Genomic DNA, 19,206 nt, shown 5'->3' with positions numbered 1-19,206 from the left:
AGTAGAGTTTAGCATGGCTAAGTCTGAACAAGATGCATCTTTTGTAAATTCGATGATTGTAACCCTTCACAAGCGGGGCAGTTGAAGAATCACCTCCCCTATAATGCACCTTCAATCTTATGCATCCATGGTTTTGTTGATCCAGATAACATGAAATAAAATTAGATGTTAAACTGTAAATGACTTATATTAATCTGTCGAAAAAATCACAGAAGATGTCGGCAAAGAAATTGTTACTGTTGTCGTCCAGAAAATCACTCCTTAGAACCTCCTCGAACTTTTTCACAAACCAAATCCCAAAGCCCAGGATGTTCTCTTTCCCTCGCACACGATCACCTCACACCTTTGCTTGCCCTCTCTGATCACCTTCCCTTTTTCTTCTTCTCACCTCTTATCTTGGACGTCTTTTATAAGATGAAAGAGGAAGACGAAGGGGAAAGGACACCCCTTCATCTCCTTGACGTTTGCACAAAGGGGAGATGAAGGGGAAGCAACGCCCCTTCCTCTCCTCTCAACGTCCAACATCTCCTACTCGTCCAAATTAATCCATGAGGTTATATGGTCACATAGACCATGTCAGTCACATAGACTACAAGGTGATCATGTCACAAAGACCAGAGTAAAATTAGCCACAAAGACCAAATAAGTCACGTAGACTTTATGAGGATCAAGTCACGAAGACCAGAGCGTAAAATTAATTAGTCACAAAGACCAAATAAGAACATCCATTCTATACATTAGGGAAAATGGTTCGTGCGACAGCAAGCACACTGAGCATTCAACTGCTAAGAAGATTGTCACACCTTACTTAGCTGCTCCATAGAACGAATCAGAGACATAAATGACTTGCCTTTATCCCGGATTAAATTATTTACATCATTATGAACATCTCTAATCTCTCATATTGACTATATGTCAAGAGCATGTTCAACATATCCAATCAACCAAATTATTCACAATTACATTTTATGTACTGAACTAAAAATGTAACTGGTACCAGTGAATAAATGTCACAGATATAAATCAATCTTAATCTCCCATTTTAGTTAGAATCTATTCATTCTAATCAGTCGCTTTCCTAGTTATGCTCCATAGATCAAATCATCCATAGCCAATAGGAAACATACTAAAGTAGCAGACACTGATCAAAACTTCGAGTAGACAGCTAAATAGTCACTTAGGGTAAGATCGAGATTAGCTTATAATCTCAAGGGTCTCACAAAGTAGAGAAGCAGATATCCATTCTCCTACTACCCTTCTTGTCGCCATAGCACATGTGGTATGAATCACATGCTACGATATTATTCTCTTTACTAAAAAGAGCGCATGTTTTTTTCCAAAATTTAACATCGTACAAATTTCTATCTAGACATACCTAATGTCTAATCTTGAATTCAACATATGAATTCTAATCAGGCCTTTAAGCAGATTCAGTAAATGGTGGGTGTATTTACTCCAATCATTACACAAATGATCTCATCTTGACACAATTATCAAGGTGACCTTAACTTATGAGTATGTCTCTATTCACAGCTACATAAGTTGTCCCATAAGCAACGGTCTTACCTCTATTTGTACTTAACAAAAAGAGATGATTGTTCATGTGAGTGGACCAATCTCAATCTGCCAACATGCTTATTGAGACTTTTATTCGAATGTAATAAAGACATACACACTGAATAGATCATGACATTTTTCATTTATCAAAATGTCTTTACAATAAGTTGCATTCTTCGAAGTCCCAAAGACTTCACATGTCCATAAAATGACTCTTTAGTCAATGGCTTAGTAAAAGGATCAACAAACATATTTCGTGTAGGGGTGTACTCAAGAATTATCTTTTTCTTGTCAACAATATCCCTTACAAAATTATACTTAATTTCTATATGTTTGCCTTTGCTGTGATATTTATGATCCTTGAAAAAAGTTATTGTAGCTTAACTGTCACAGTACACTATAACAGGACTCCCACTGTCCTCAGCAATTTTTAGATGCTTCAGGAGCCTTCTTAGCCAGACAGCCTCTTACACAGCCGCTGCACAAGCCACATACTCAGCTTCCATTGTCGACAAGGCTACACAAGCCTGCTTCTTGCTGTTCCATGAGATGACGCCACCATTCAGCAAGAAGGCATAGCCAGATGTGGATTTTCTGTCATCAAGATCCCCTGCCCAATCTGCATCTGTGTAGCCACTTAGGCTCATTTCTGATCCTTGGAAACAGAGGCAATAATCCATTGTTCCTTTGAGATATCTGAATATCCTCTTCACCGCTTTCCAGTGTCTCGATCCTGGGTTTGACTGAAAACGACTAACTAAACCAACAACATAGCTTATATCAGGATGAGTACACAACATAATATACATCAAACTACAAATAGCACTGACATATGATTTTTTCTTCATTTCAGCTATTTCCTCAGGAGTCTTGGGATACATACTTTTGCTCAAAACAGTACCTCTCACTATAGGAATCTGTTCAATGTTGCAATCTGACATATTGAAGTGTTGTAGCATCTTAGTGATATAAGCTTCTTGAGACAAACACAAAAGCCTTTTTGATCAGTCTCTAACGATCTTCACTCCTAAGATGTACTCTGCTTCTCCCATATTTATTATGTCAAATTACGATGAAAGTCAACTTTTGACTTCTATCACACACTTTATGTCACTTTAGCTATTAGCATATCATCAACATATAATGATAAGATGACAAACTTTTCTTTTTTTCTTTCTAAGGTAAACACAATGATCCTCATTGATCATTTCGAAACCATAAGACAAAATGACTTTATTAAATCTTATGTTCCATTGTCTTAACGCTTGCTTTAGCCCATATATAGACTTCCTAAGTCTATATACTCTTTTCTCTTGGCCTTCAACAACATAACCTTCTGGTTGTACCATATAGATTTCTTCGTCAAGATTACCATTAAGGAAAATTGTTGTTACATCCATCTGATGTAATTCCATGTCATATTGTGTTACTATAGCTAGGATGACACGTATTGACACAAACTTCACAACTGAAGAGAATGTCTCTTAAAAATTAATACCCTCCATTTGAGTATATCCTTTTGCAACTAATCGAGCTTTGTATCGATTAATCAATCCATCTTCTTTCCTCTTTACTTTGAGAATCCACTTATTCCCCCAAACTTGATTCTTTCTCATTGACTTCATTTCCTCATCCATTGTAATTTTCCATTTTTCTCTTATTGAGCTTCTCAAAACTTCCTCAACTGTTCGAGGTTCCTCATCATCAACTGGGAGAATCATCAATGCCTCATTCTCAATATCAAACCTTCTCCGAGGAATAATCTGACGACTACTTCTTCGAAGGTTAGACTATTGAGAAACTGACTCATTCAGTGGCAAATTACTCCCACTAGGTTGACTAGATTCAGGCATCTCGTGATTTGTTGATAAAGGAACATTATCCTCCTCCTTTATCTCATATAGAGAAATTGTCTTATCAACTTTACCTCGTGTTGGGAACTCAGTTTCAAGAAAAGTAGCATCTCTTAACTCTATTTCAGAGATGGTTCCATCTTGTCGCTCACTAATAAAAACATAACCCTTAGAAGTCTCAAAATACTTTATAAAGATACACTTCTTACCTCTGGGTCCTAATTTTTCATGTTCGTGAGTTTTATCATGAACGTAGGCAGCTGACCCCCAAGGTCTCAGATTACTTAAATCCGACTTTCTGCCTATCTAACGTTCATGTGGGATAGATGAAACTGACTTTGAAAACACTTTGTTAAGTATATAGGCCGCAACTAATAATGCATCTCCCCAATAGGAGATTGGCAAATTAGCTCGTGCCATCATAGACCTAACCATTTCAAGAAGAGTCTTATTTCTTCTTTCAGCAACCCCATTTTGTTGTGGAGTTCCAGGGATAGTTAGCTGTCTAATAATCCCTTTCTCATTACACATTGTCTTGAACTGATCAGATAAATATTCACCTCCACGGTCAGTGAGCAAGGTTTTAACCTTACGTTCCAATTGATTTTCAACTTCATTCAAGTAACAAATAAAGTAATCTAATGCTTCAGATTTGTGAGAAATCAAATACACATGACCAAAACGTGTGAAGTCATCAATAAATGTAATGAAATAAGAACTCCCAGTTCTAGCCTTCATATTCATTGGACCATAAATATCCGAATGAATTAATTATAATGGTGATTCAGCCCTAATAGCCTTATCAAATGGTTTTCTAGTTGTCTTTCCAGCAAGACAATGCTTACATATAGACAAGTTAATCCTTGTATGAGTGCCCAAAAAACTCTCCTTAGCTAATCTATTCATTCGTTCTTGTCCTATATGTCCTAGCCTAGCATGCCAAATTTCATCATTAACATCAGCATTACTAGTAAGAGCAATATTTGAAAAACAACTATCATTATTTGTAGCGCCCGAAAATTCTCAAACTTGCATTAGAATTATTCTATGATTATTCTGGAATTTTTAGATATTTTTCCGGAATTTTTAGAGTAACGGAAGTAGCAAAAATAATTAGAAAACGAAAACGGCCTAAGCGGGGATTGAACCCGAGACCTATGGCTTGGGGATAATACTAGTAACTAGTTGAACCCAGCAGGGCCGTGCTGAAAAGAAAGGGAACCAATAAAATTTATATTGGTATTGGGCGAAGTAACTCCTTAATATAAATAGGAAACTTAAGTTGGTTTGGGTTGTTTCTTTTATTTGGTTCGGCAACTTCTCCCTCTCCAAACCCTCACCGACGCCAACCCCGTCTCCCTCTCTTTCTCTCGGCGCCAACACCCAAGCAAGCCTAGGGTTTCATCCCTAGGGCCATAGGAGTGCCTTCCGGTGACATCTCGGGTACAAGGACGTTCCCCTCCGTGAGTAGAGCACGTGGACGCGAGCGAACCGTCGAGAAGTCGTCTCCATCGGAATTTTTAGCGATTAGATTTGTAAGAAATCTAGCACACAAGGTAAGAAACCCCTCACCTGCAGTATAAGTAGCTCTCGTTTGATTGCATGCTTATAATTTAGTTATATGTAGATTTTTATCGATATCTAGAGTGTATTTAATTCTCTTCGCAGATTTAGGGGTTAGTTGAGTATCTCTGGATGGGCCGGACGCGTTTTTCCTCTTCAGATAGAGGTTCTAGACGTCGTCGGGTGCCTAGAGGTGGTTTCCCTATTAGAGAGGAGAGTTGGAGCACACTAGGTGTTCGATAAAATGTTTAGCGCAACATTAGACAGTTTTAACAGCATAGTTAAATGCATAGAAGCATTTAAACCAGCATATCAGTTTTATTTCAGCTTTATGGGACTAGATGTCCAATGGGTGGGCTCCCACAGTCGCCTCTAGGTTCAGACAACCTAGTTCTAGGTTCAGATAACCTAGATTCAGCTAATTAGTATTTCAGTATTTTACTTTCAGCAGCGGCACTGTACTGGATCAGATATCCACTGGGCTGGACTCCCATAGTCGTCCCTAGGTTCAGCTAACCTAGTAAACCCTACTAGATTCAGAACTTGCAATCCCGGGTCTAATTAGGGATGCGCGCACAGCAAGTACAATTGCCAGGGCCCTATAGCAGCATGTTTAGTATTTTTATCTATTATATATAATAGTTTTCCAAATCAGTTTTAAAACATAATGGAATTCAGTATTAGCTCAGCTTCAGCTTAGCTCACTTTTGTATCAACTCAGCTTATTTCAGTTGTTAAATATGATAGCTTCATATACAGTTCTAGACATGTTATGATCAGTTTTATTTTATGTTTAGCTTATGTTATGCCATGCTTTGTATGATACCATGCCATGCCATGCTTGCATATTCAGTATGTTTTTCAAACAGCATGATTTAAAAGCATATTTGCATCGTATGCATGATTTAGTGAGGTAGATGATTTCTTACTAAGCTTTTTAGCTTACAGATACTATTTTCCTTATACTGTAGATACAGGTAAAAGGAAAATGGACTAGCAGTGGAGGCTGGAGGTCAGTGCAGATGAGGATGTGTGTGTCAGGAACTGGAATAAAGATCCTAGGGATCTAGTTTTATTTTACTACGCATTAGAACTTGTAGCAAGTCTAGTTATTAAAGTCTTGTTCTCTTTTCCCTTATGCTTCGCATTCTAGTATGGTTAATGGTATGAACTAGTGAACATGCATTATATTATGTCTTGAATGTTGCCCAATGTATGATAGAATAGTTATTAGTATATGTTAGAGTGGTTGCAGGTGGTTTTGGCACGACAAGGTGTCGAAATCAGCATCTCTGATTTCGTATCAGGAAATCAGACGCTGGATCGGTCTGTCGACCGATCCAGTAGTGTACCAGGCTTCTGGATCGGTCAGCCGACCGATCCAGACAGATACAGTATGCTACTGTATCCTCCTGGATCGGTCAGCCGACCGATACAGCACGATACAATAACGTTCCAGGGGTTTCGGGTGCCTGGATCGGTCGGCCGACCGATCCAGCCACACATGGATCGGTCTGCCTGACTGATCCAGTTGGGAACCGAATGCCCCATAACTTCGATCGATCTGCGGATCGATCGGCAGGTCTGTAGTTAGTTGGGAAGTTTAGTTTCTAGTCCCTAGCTCAGTTGGGATGTTTAGTTTCCCCTCCTTAGCATATGTACATCAGCAAAGAAGGTCTTTAGACCTTTCTTAGCAATTGTATCCGTCATTAGTAGAGTAAAATTTTAATTAGCCCAGCTTTTCGCACAGTATAGTTTAGCATAATTGTAGCGACCGGCCTTACAGCCAGTACCCAGAAGGTGGGTCGTTACATTATTATTTGATTCTACATCAAGAATCATAAAATCATTTGTTACATAACCATACCCAATTAACACAGAGTTAATTCGAAGTTCCACACAACAACTATAAAAATTTACATTATAGCCTAAATCAATAAGACAAACGATGGAAACCAGATTCCGTCGAATCTCAGGAGCATACAGGGCATCATGTAAAACAAGGTACGCCCACCACGTAGGTTGAGCTTGCAAGTGTCAATTCCTTTTACTTCAATTCTTGCATTGTTTCCTATATATATATCCATTTGTTGTCAGCTGGTACCCGACGATACTCCACATATGTAGCTCGATCACGTGCTACGTGGTTCGTTGATCTTGGATCTTTTTAGGCTCAGTACAATCCCGAGCAAAGTGGGTCTTCTTACCACAGTTAAAGCAGGTCAACTTGCTCCTAAGTATTTGTCCATATCTCTTTTCTTTCTTCTTGATTTGGTTTTTAACAACAACAGCACTAGCCTCCTTTCCTTTTCCCTTTCCTTTCTTAAACCATCTTTTCTTATTCTTGGAACCAGAACCTTCAGCTATAAAAGCTTGACCAAAAATCTTTGCGGATTCAATCCTCTCCGCCTCAAGTTCAACATGACGTGAGACATCGGTGAAAGTCTTGATACTCTCACTGTGGGTCAGATTCTGTTTCATCGTTTCCCAAGAATCAGGAAGGGAATGGATAACTTCTTGAACCTGTTGTTCATCGGTCAACGCATGACCAGCAGTCTTAAGCTCTCGAATCATGTTGCCCATCTCCCTGAGATGTTGGGCCATGGTAACATTCGAGTGTTTTTTACAACTATCAAACTTAATTGTTAGCTGACGGAGCTTACTGAGGCTTACTCCACTGTACTTCTCTTTAAGTGCTACCCAGACAGCATGAGCCGATGGTAATGGCTCATACTCAAATACCAGGTCATCCACTATTTAACTAATCAATATACCCTTAGCAATGAAGTCTTTCCTTTTCCATGTCTTATAGGCATTAAGGTCACGTCTGTGTTGTGCTATAGAACCATCAACTGGTTCTTCCATAAATTGATTTACAGTCTCTAGAACTTCTTTTTCCTCAAGAATATATTGTATCTTGAGGTGCCAGATTTTGTAGTTATCCCCATATAATTTCTCTCCCTTATTGAGTTCAGCTATGATGTTTTTAGTTGTCATGATCTACATAAATAAACACATTATTTAATATTTCAGTGTAATTCATATATGTGCAATTAATTATTGACTCAGTGTAATTAAAATTAGTTTACAAAATCAAGTGATAATTTTATTTTCACTCATCATTCGTATGTTCTAATCTAATCAACATTGATCAATTTTATTACATACATCTCATCTAATGAACGAATCATTTCATATACGAATCATTTAATATGAACTAATCATTTCCAAGTTTGTTAACATATAACATAACTTTTCATTATATAATTCTGTTCGTACATAACGACAGAAATTATTACATGACTCAAAAACTAAATAAGCTAACATTGTTCGTACATAACGATAGTAAACAGAACTCTAATAAACAAGATATGTCAGCACTGCTCCCACTAGGACAAATACTAGTGCAGCGGCCAACATTATTCCTATTAACCTGAACTCATTTGGGATAATCTCAGATGGAGCAACTTCAGGATTCTTCATCAGATCCATTTCTAGATCTTCCTCGAACATTTCCTGGTCCTCTTCAGACTCTTCAGGCTCTTCTTCACCCATATAGTGAAGTAGTTCTTCACACAGTTCTGAATATGTGGCGCGTCCTTCATGGCGTCCCCATACATAGTCTGCTATTACCCTAGGATACTCTGGCAATGAATGCATCAATGCTCAAATCCTATAACTGTCCAAGACTGGAAACTCTTCTTACTCAAATTTCCAGAATAGTCTATCAAGTATTCTAACATGTTCGTCGACTCCATAAGCAGACTTATACTCTATCTCCTGAATCTCCTCCCGGAGCTGGTTTTGCCGCACTTCGCGACGAGTTAATGTAGTAATCGTCCGAGTCATCTGAAAAATTGAATTTAAATAAATCAGTACAAAACTGACTAACCAGTACAAAACCAATTTAATTCAATTTATACAGATATAGAACCATCATTATAAATCAAGAAAAACAAATCTTCTTGATTTTCAGGAGTTTAAGTCGACTGACCGATTGGATCGGTCGATCAGGAGTCCGGATCTTAAGCTTAGTCTATCGTCCTCATTAAAACTAATCTAATTGGACAGGGATTTCTGACCTATGTTCTGTTATTGTTTAAGCTCATTTGAGTAAATCTCAGATTTATTGATCAAACTTAGGTTCGTTCGATTCGTCCAATTACTCATTGGGTTAAGTCTGACCCATTAGAACAAATCTAATCTTTTTTATTAAATCTGACACAACAAAACTAATCTAGTCATATTTGATCAATCCAATATTTATAATCAAAATCACCCCAATTAATTCAATAATAAATCGAACTGGTTAAACCAACAAATAATTTAAACCAGATCTAGGTATCATTGAATCAAACTGGTCTATTTAAATCAACTAATAATTTAAATCAGACCTGAGTTTGATTGGACAAGTTGGTCTGGTTCAATTTTCAATAAATTAAATCATAAATTAATTAAATATTTATTTACTAATTAATAATACATATCTATATGTATTTAATTAATTAATAAAATTATTTAATTAAATTTTAAACCACTGTTCATACATATGGAAAAACAACGCACGAACCAATTTTCTCACTGTGCACACTGTTTACCACATTTTTTGAATCGATTGAAATTCATTTCAATCCATTCAATTCAATGGAATCGATTCATTAATCAATTCAATTGAATCGATTCATTAATCGATTGAAAAATTCAATCAATTAAAAATCAACGTTTGAATTGAATCGTACGATTAAGAATTCAATCAACTAAAAATCAACGTTTTTCAAAAATAGCATAAAAATGTTTAATTTTTTCTGTGTTTTTCTTTGATTTTGTAAAATCAAAAAATTTCTCAATTGACAAATAAACAGTATGTAGTGTTCATCTTCTTCTCAACAGAAAAAAAACACGATCTTTCTTGCGATAAACACGAGGCGTCCCGCAGCCAACTTCCATCGATATTTTAACACGATCGCCGGCGCTCCTCTACCGTCATATGTCCGGGAGGAAATCGCGACTTCGACAGCATTGACGATTATTGCGAAATCACAATTTCGTCATTTCACAGTTAATTTCATGCTTTCAGAATCATAATTTATGTTCTGATACCATTGTTGATCCAGATAACATGAAATAAAACCAGATGCTAAACTGTAAATGACTTACATTGATCTCCCGAAGAAATTACAGAAGTTGTTGCTGCTGTCGCCGAAAAGATCACCGCTTAGAACCTTCTCAAACTTTTTCACGAACCAAATCCCAGAGCCCAGGACATTCCCTTTTACTCGCACACGATCACCTCACACCTTTGCTTGCCCTCTCTGATCACCTTCCCTTTTTCTTCTTCTCACCTCTTATCTTGGATGCCTTTTATAAGATGAAAGAGGAAGACGAAGGGGAAAGGACACCCCTTCGTCTTCTTGACGTTTGCACAAAGGGGAGATGAAAGGGAAGCAACGCCACTTCGTCTCCTCTCAACGTCCAACAGGTTTTGATTAAAAAAAGATGTAAAATTTGTATTAGATTAAGTAATGTCTTTCAAAATAATGCTGGTTGAAAATTACATGCTCAAATATTCCTATAAATTTTCCTCTCAACTATGCACACCTTTGCTAAATCTACTGTGTATGTATGATGTAACAATTTAAAGAGCAAGAGTGAATTCTTTCCTGTTTATTATCTCTATGTTCTTTCCTATCTGTATCATCTTGTCTTCTTTAGAAGTTCTCCTTGTGGAAGTGAAACCGGGTAGTGGTATTATGGCTGAATTCTTGTGAAAGATCTTTAAGTTGTTTTGTAAGTGCAGAAGATCCGCAGTAGAAAACACCTGAACAGCATATGTTAGAATCAAATAGAGAAAACATGAAGGAAGACGGTGCTTCAAGATAGTTCACCTATACGGGCGGCTTTGTGGGCGTTTGCCAAATCAGAGAACACTTTCCTCCAATTTGGTCTCGCAAAGTGTGTGCGTATCTGGCAAGCATGACTTGGAGATTAGAAACGGGTGATCGTCTTGGCACTTTGTGAATACGAGGAGATTGGGTTACCTTGCTCCCTGAGACTATGTCCACGCCACTTTTGGCATGTTGGAGTGACTGAACCATTGCAATGAGGGCTGACCTTGCATCACCTTCTTCGTACACACTTGTCAAGTAGTTGTGCATCTCAATGGCATTCTGTGAAATGAATCAGGGAAGGGCCTATGAGAAATGCAAGTACCAGTAACAGTTCAAACCAGAGGGATTTGAGGATGTACATTGTGGTCACTTTCAGCAACATCATTCATGACACCTTTGAACCACTCGAACGATCCTTGTTCCCTTGTTACCCAGTAGAAGTAAGCTCTTCCCGGGCCATTTGATTTGACGATGTTGGGATCTGGGTTATGCATCCTTTGCAATTCCTAGATGAACCATACACCAGTCAATAACAAGAGGTGTTGACATTTGTAGAGTGAAATGTTTGAATATAGTATATACTTCGTTGGTCTTTATATTGTTCAGGAGATCCTTCAGAATACTAATAAATGGAGTTGCGCCGATTCCTAGTCCGATGAGCAAAAGAATGTCATACTTCTTGTAATTTTGAGCTGGTGCACCATATGGGCCATCTATGTAGAGCTTAGGGAATCTGAAAAACAGATTATGTTACTCATCACATCTCGATCCATTTTGTAATGTTGCTTTTAATTGGCTGATGTCAATCGCCATGCAGTGGTACTCACCTTGTATCTTCAAATTGAACATCTGCTACAACTGTGGTTTCAAGTCTAACAAGATTAGCTTTTTTCGAGGTGACCTGAGCCTGACAAACCTGTATAAGAGCAAATATTATACTTCTTCATCAAGAAGAGACATTTTCTAAATGAACTAACCTTTCCAAATAGGTTCCTTAACTCAGACGTCCAGTCGCCCAAGGTTCGGATATGAACGCTCAAGTGTTCATCTCCTGGTGCAGAGGTGATTGAGAATGGATGCCTATTAAAAAAATGATTTTACTTAACACCAGAAATAATTACTTATTACTCATATTCATTTTGAAGCTAAGCACAAACCATTCAAAAGGTGACACATCAGGACATTTCACAAATAGGTACATCCCACTTTTGTATTTGAAACCTGGTGGCTTTTTCATATGTATCGAAAGGACATTACCGGGGTATATTGCTGCCTGTATGACAGATATATGTGAAAGATGAGATGTCAACTTTGCACCTTTGTCAAGCAATGAAGCAAGTAGATTTTTTTAGTTCTAGCATACATGCATCTAAGGAGATTACCTTAACAATGCTGACACCATAGCTTTTCTCACGAACTTTCCGAGTTATTCTCTCGCAAGCATAAAATAGTATTGGGACTGCAAGATACATCCATGTCTGTGTGCATACAAGAAAGTTAATGCCAAAAATGTCCACATACAACATAAGGTATGAAAAATGGGTAGGAATTACCGTCTTCTTATACCATTCCTTGGTGAGGAATAGGAAGAAAGAATGGATTATCAGAAGAATGTATGCGACAACCAGAAGATGGTGAGCGTACCAAAATGCATTGAACCCAGCTAAATGGTGGAGGGGTGATGGCAACTTGACCACACTCCTCCTGAAAGAATGTGTTGCTAAAGTGAAAGAAAATGCCATGATGAAAATCATCAGAATACCAGTGACCCCTGGGGCACTTGCTAGCAAAGATGGATAAGTGGGTTGCTTGTAATTGAAATCAGATCCCAATGTTCTCATGAATTTGGAACGTGGACAGTTAATTAGCCGTGGAAAATCACATGTTATATGTGCAAAGGTGTGCACTAAAGTTCCAATAGTTATTGCCAGCGCAATAGTCTGCAAACGTTAGAGCATAAAAAAAAACTTAATATTTACAGTGTTTCCAGTAATGCTTCATTATAGGGAAATCTCTGTTACCTTGTGGAAGTTGATGTTATCATCAAATGGAAATACTGAGCTAAGACGAGTTGATCTGAGCCTTGTGAGGGTGTTGCGACAGACAGGGACAAGAATCAAAGCCATATTTAGTTTCAAGGTCTCAGCAGCAGCCTTGGCTATGCAGACGCAATAACCCATCACTTCAAATGCTGCTCTCCTTCTGTATTGGGCAAACTTCCATGAAGCTAGGACTATATTCAATGTCAACCAGAAGGAAATAACCCATATCCTCTTCCAATTCTCATGAACAAAATCTGCAGTGTTGCTAACAAATCGATTTACTGGGTTTCTGTATCTCTTCGGTATCAATGTTCTTGCAAGGCTATGTGAACGTTTTAATGTTTTCTCAGTTCCTTGTGAGCTAACCATACCTCTAAGTAATGTCTCAAGCTGCCAAAGCTGGGGCAAAATTTTCAAGCTAATTGTGTCAGTCTGGTATTAAAAGTCATTTGCTCTTCCAGATTTAAAATTCCTCCAACATTGGATATTTCATTGAAAAGTACATATACATCACTCAGTACCTCAATATAGCCCAGGCCATCAGGGTCGAGTTCCTCCATTATGAGAGCAGCATAGGTCGCTGCACTTGATTTCAATTTCGCAAGCTTGTTTGCTGAAGCACTCAGTATGATTATCTATCAAGCAGTGCAAAGATTTTATTCTCTTCAGTGTAAAGAAAATTACAATAGCTCCTACATGAAGAATTCATCGAGTGATTTTGACTAGATACCTCTTTCACCTCTTCTTCAGACAGCTTTCCATCACCATTCTTATCGCACCTATATAATAAGTCATAGCAGACAATGTCAAACCACGTTTATAAGGTCAAGGCTGGAAGTCACTAAGAATGAGAAAGGGATACATGTCAAAGAATATTTGTAGACGAGAATCGAAATTTTGGTCTGTCATTTCTTCCCAGAACTCTTTTAGTTCATCCTTTGTTACTCCATTTTCTGGTTCCAAGTTTCTTCTCCTTGCTAAAGCAACAAACAGCTCTTCGGCAAACTCCTTTGATTCAGCCATGCCTAAAAATTGATAATGAAGCCAAGGATAATAAGAAATTAGTACACTTGATGGATCCCGTACCTATAATTTCGAATGCTATATATATATATATATAAAAAAAAGGTAAAGAAATTTGCAAGAACATTCTATGTCCTATCTCCTACTTTTGGCTTCTTTTTTCCCTTCTTCATTGAAGTGATTTTCTTTCCTCGCCAGGACTTCAAATTGAATACAGAATCATTTCTCCAGAGTTGTACTTCAATTAATTCACTTACTGGCCATCTATGCTGAATTATGTAGTATATGATTGAATTTAATAAATCAACCCCAAGGAAAACAGGACCATGAAGGAAAGAGTTAATCTTCATCAAAGGATTTCGCAGGTCATGTGCTTAACCTTTACGAGTTCACTAGACATGACTTTCCTGAGTAAAATATCCAAATTTTATACAATTTTCTGTTTAGTTTGATCTTGTTTTTGACTTGGAAGATAAATCGTTAACAGGTTCTTTAGGGATCAGATCTGGAAACTCACTAAGTACGAATTTTAATAGAAATTTTTGGCTCAGGAGAAAAAGGAAATCATTGGCAAAAGATGGAGGAACGCACCAATGCAGCGGCCGAAGTTATCCTTGGGAAGGCTTCCTCTGACGGAGAATTGCTCGAATCGCTTCTCGACGGCCTTCCACCCCTCGCTGCCGCCGGAGGTCTTGTCCAGGAAGCGGAGCCCCTTGAGCCCCATCTGCGCGCTGGACGCCACCCGGGTCATCTTCACGAAGGGATTTGACCTCCCGGCGCTTCCAGGACTCTTCCGGGCGGATCCACCCTTGAAGGAGCCCCTGAACCCTACCTTGATCTGGGAGGGTTGGGAAGGGAGACAACCGAGGGGCTTCGAGCGGGGCGGCGCATTGGCGGCGGGCAGCTCGGTGGCATCTGTCTGGGTTTGGTCGGAGAGGACGACGATGCTCTGGAGCTCGTGCGCAATGTGGTCGTCAAAAAAGGGGATGTCCATGTACTCAATGGGTGGGCGAGATCACTGGAACCCGTCGTAGTTGCAGCGTCCAGCGGGTAGTGGATTTGGATCGCCTTCGTTCTTCTCTGTATTCCACTGCGGCGCCGGCGCCGGCGTTGCAGCGCTGCAGCTGGCACAGTGTTGATTTGGATGCCGCGGAAGAGAAGAAGTGGGAAAAAGGTGGAAGGAAGGTGGCGTGGTTTGCTTAATGAGGTAATTGTTGGGACATTAATAGCAATTGCGAGGTTGCTAATGCTAGCAAAAAAAATTATTTTATTTTATTTATTAAATATTAGCATTTTAAATATTCTGACTCGGTTTCCAGTTGTCTTCGTACATGGTCTCTTTCGAAAGCTAGAATCCAGCTCGAGTCCAGTCAGTGCTCAAATGGTGAAAACATGCGTTGCGTCTATAATCGTTGATTGACCGAGAATAGTTGGTAGACCAAAGTTAAGCCCAGCTTTTAATTTGAATTGGTCCATCGGATTGATTTGCTTTATCAAATAATTTAAAAGGATTAAATTAAAATTTTATCAATTTATTTAAAAATAAATCTAAACATATCAACTCATGTAAATTGTATATTCGGGCGAAATAGGGTTGACCCGTGAATTGATAATGAAAATTATATTTCATAATTAGATTATGAATTGCCAAAGCAGTTGACAAAAAAAATCACAATTTTCACCATAAATTCATAATCGATAATTCAATTTTGAAAAAAAAAATATATCAAAACAATTGGATTATAGATTATAGATTATAGATTATAGAGTAGCTATAACAATCACTTCTTCGCATCTTATCCTCTATGACGAGCCAAAGAAACCTTAAATTCAAGTCAAATTGGTATTATTGGACTCTTGATGTTCACTTGAATTTGTCCATGGTCATTTTTCTAAATTTTACGCATTATATGGTCATCAAAAATTGTTTTTGTCTAGGTCTCAAATTTATATGCAAAATGAACATTATTGTAATTTTGAGGATCCCAAAGTTAATCCATATTTACTTATTTATTTCAAATTTTGAGTCCTTATGGCTATCAAATACTTTTTTACTTGGAGCTTTTGACAATCTTAAGACATTGGATTCATGCCAAATATGCATCCTTGCACTCTTGGAGAGGGTTTCCTTGAGTTTGTCCACGTTCATTGTTTGATTTTCAGTAGTATAGAGCCATTAAAAAAAATATCCAAAGGTGTTTAATCGCTAATATCGTTAATATTTTTTTTTAATAATTCAAATATCTAACTTTTTGAACGTAGCTAATTGACTAGTTAACTGGTCTAATGACCTTAGCAATCTCAAATTCAAATGGTCATTGTTGTAGTTTTAGAGTCCGATGAGTCTGTTTATGTTAGCCATGTTAGATTTTGAGTCCTTAATGACTATCGAACACTTTTGGTCAAAAATTCTTAATAGCCCTAAAGGCTTTAAATTCACACCAAATGGGAATTATTGCACTCCTAAGGTTTTCTTGAGTCAGTTCATGTTCAGTTTTTAAAGATTTTGAGTCATATGTGACCATTAAATACTTTTTAGTTAAAAGTGTTTAATAAATCTAGAGGCCTCAAGTTATTACCAAATGGGCATTGCTACACTCTAGGGTTTCTCTGAGTTAGTCCATATTAATTTTCTAGATTTTGAGTCTCCTTTGACCATCAAATACTTTTTGCCAAAGTTGTTGGTAAACCTAGAGAATTCCAAATCTTGTCAAATGAGTATAATTGCACTGCTAGAGGTTTCTTAAGTTTGTCCATTTTTAGTTTTCTTAATATTGAGACATAAGGTTGTCAAGCACTTTTTTTTTCCAAGGTACTTCGTAACTACCACTCAAATAGCTAATTGACTAGATGTAACTCTAGTCAACTTTTACGTGATTTCAATTGACTAGTTGTCATCAAATATCATGGTCAAAAGTGTTTGATGATCTTAAAATCTTGGATTCATATTAAATAGGTATTATTGTATGAGATCAGATCCTCTATCTCAAGATTTTCGTATCTTCATATTCCCTTACCGATTGAACGGGTTAGATCACATCTCAAGGATGTAATGCACATCATAAGGATATCATGACCGTCCGATCAACAAGGGAATATAGTGTTGGTCTACCTCCTCCTAGACTTACACTTTTTCCTTTTCCCCTTTTGATCACATAAAAAATGGGGTTCCGAAAAAAATCTAAGGGTTAATAAAAATTTCTAACTTTCTTAAAAATTTTAAGTTGAATAAATTCTAAGTTAGAGAGTTTGCAATAATTTTCAGCAAAAACTATTATAAGTTAAAACAATTTTTAAGAAAAACTTTAAGAAAGAAAAAACATAAGAAATTTTATAAAAATATTTTTGAATTTTTTTTAAGTAAATATTTTAAGCAGAGATTTCTAATTTCAGAAAAACTTTTAACTTTTAAATAAAAATTTTATGTATAAAAAAAATTTCTAAGTAAAAAAAATTTTAAAAAATGTTTAAAATTTTTTTAAAGCATTATTAAATTTTCACCTTAATGTTTTTATCAGAAAGTTAATTAAATATTTTTATTTCAATATTTTGGTTTCCAAGTCGTAGCGAGACACTAGGTCTTCTTGGTTATTGAAGCAACAACCACTTCCTTAGACAAGGTCTCATAAAGAAATTTTAATGTCTAATTTTCTCGCCGAAAGCTCTAGATCTAATTAGTTCAAGTTCAAGTCAGACAGGACTTTGGAACCCAATATAGATTCCAGCCTACTTGATTAACTAGGAATTTCTTAGGGACATTTTTCTTAGAAATATTTCTAATCTGTCCCTTATGATATCGAAAATACCAATTTAAATTGTTGTATTTTCTAAAATATGTTTTATTTGAACATGCATGATTTTTTAGACTATCTATTTGTATTTTCAAATTATTATTTTCTGATTTCAATTTTTTATTTTCTAATTTTGATTTGTCTAAATCTTCTAGAGGGCAAGATTTAGCTAGTATTACTTTTAAATTTTTATTTTCTTTTTCTAATTTGCAGCAATCTTTTGTTAATAATTTAACGAATTTAAAGAGTTTATTGGGAGGAAGAGATCGTACCTGACTTACCTTGTCGATCTCGTATCTGTCTCCCCCTGAACTGCTGCTTTCTTCCGATGCAGCTCCCCCTTCATCAATGCTCTCGATGCTCATTTCGGAAGAGCTTGAATTGCAGTCATCGTCTTGATGACTCGCCATTAATGCGAGCCCGGAGAACGCCTCGACTTCCGATTCGGGCGACGTATCGTCCCACGTCACCTTTAGGACCTTGCGTTTTTGGACATGCTTCTTACCTTTATCCTTGTCCTTGTTCTTTAGCTTGGGACAGTTGTCCTTGACGTGCCCTTCTTCGTCGCAATGGTAGCAGTGGATCATCATTTTCTTTTTACCCTGTGGATGGTTAGAGGTTCTAGATTTACAAAGTTTTTTAAACCGTCTTACCATCATTACCATTTCCTCGTCATTGAGAGAAGACTCTGACTCAGGTTCGTCTCTCGATGCTTTGAGAAAAGATTTACAACGTTGTTCTTGGGCTCCTTCATACCTACACATCTTGATTCGTGCACTTTAAATGTAGAAAAGAATTCTTCTAATGTAATTTTTTCTAAGTCTTTTGAAATATAAAAGGCATCTACTAGTGAAGCCCATTTTGAATTTCTAGGAAAGGAATTTAGTGTGTACCTTAGCGAATTTCGGTTACTTACCGTCTCTCCGAGATTCGAAAGTCCGACGATGATTTCCTTTATCCTTGAGTGCAGATGCGCAATTGTCTCGTCTTCCCCAAGTCGCAGGCTGGTGAGCTGGTTGCGGAGTAAATCCCGTTTTGCGAGCTTTGCTTCGGACGTTCCTTCGTGTAGTTCAAGGAACTTCTCCCAAAGTTCTTTCGCGGAGTCGTAGTTGCCGATCCGGTTGACTTCTTGTGGTGAAAGAACGGTTAGTAGATGGTACTCAGCTTTGTCGTTTGCCACGTAGTCGGCCTGCTCCTTCTTTGTCCAATGGTATTTCTCCTTATCTTCCGGTGCTGTGAAACCGAACTCCATAATTAACATTAAATCAAAATCGGTTTTAAAGAATACCTGCATTCGCTTTTTTCAGCTAGCGAATTCCCCTTCGAACTTCGACAGGTAGATGCTTAGTCTGACCATTATTTCGTTGCTTCGTTCGGCGGTTAGTCCTCCTGAAGCGCCTTGGCTCTGATACCACTTATTGGATCGTAGCGGCCGGCTAGAAGGGGGGTTGAATAGCCTGCAGTTGACTTTTTGACCAGATCGTGTCAA

The 19,206-nt window shown here is 37.6% G+C and overlaps 1 protein-coding gene across 2 annotated transcripts; it reads right to left on the bottom strand.

Moving 5' to 3' along the window:
* Window positions 1-10,459: 10,459 nt before the first annotated feature.
* On the bottom strand, window positions 10,460-15,117 carry LOC121985380 (putative respiratory burst oxidase homolog protein H). Of its 2 annotated transcripts, XM_042538802.1 has the most exons (15): window positions 14,518-15,117; window positions 13,766-13,928; window positions 13,634-13,682; window positions 13,425-13,538; window positions 12,883-13,302; window positions 12,415-12,801; window positions 12,244-12,339; window positions 12,019-12,134; window positions 11,839-11,941; window positions 11,689-11,777; window positions 11,444-11,594; window positions 11,221-11,367; window positions 11,012-11,140; window positions 10,859-10,937; window positions 10,460-10,791 (listed from the first exon to the last, which is right to left on the bottom strand). In XM_042538802.1, exons 1-15 carry the CDS (start codon window positions 14,918-14,920, stop codon window positions 10,682-10,684), a joined length of 2,556 nt encoding a protein of 851 aa, XP_042394736.1. In that variant the 5' UTR covers window positions 14,921-15,117; the 3' UTR covers window positions 10,460-10,681. The 2 variants fall into 2 exon arrangements, with proteins under 2 accessions (XP_042394736.1, XP_042394735.1); XM_042538801.1 differs by having other exon boundaries at window positions 12,244-12,801.
* Between the last annotated feature and the right edge of the window lie 4,089 nt (window positions 15,118-19,206).

This window comes from Zingiber officinale, chromosome 5B (assembly GCF_018446385.1).
Source record: "Zingiber officinale cultivar Zhangliang chromosome 5B, Zo_v1.1, whole genome shotgun sequence".
In the NCBI taxonomy this organism is placed as follows: Eukaryota; Viridiplantae; Streptophyta; class Magnoliopsida; order Zingiberales; family Zingiberaceae; genus Zingiber; species Zingiber officinale.
Note: the sequence above shows the minus strand (reverse complement) of the source record. Positions and strands in the feature narration are given on the sequence as shown.

Coding starts and splice junctions, on each gene's coding strand:
- LOC121985380 (XM_042538801.1), bottom strand. CDS start 14,920: ATGGACATCCCCTTTTTTGACGACCACATTGCGCACGAGCTCCAGAGC. Junction 12,802..12,882: donor ATAACATCAACTTCCACAAG/GTAACAGAGATT, acceptor TAACGTTTGCAG/ACTATTGCGCTGGCAATAAC. Junction 11,942..12,018: donor GATGTGTCACCTTTTGAATG/GTTTGTGCTTAG, acceptor TTTTTTTAATAG/GCATCCATTCTCAATCACCT.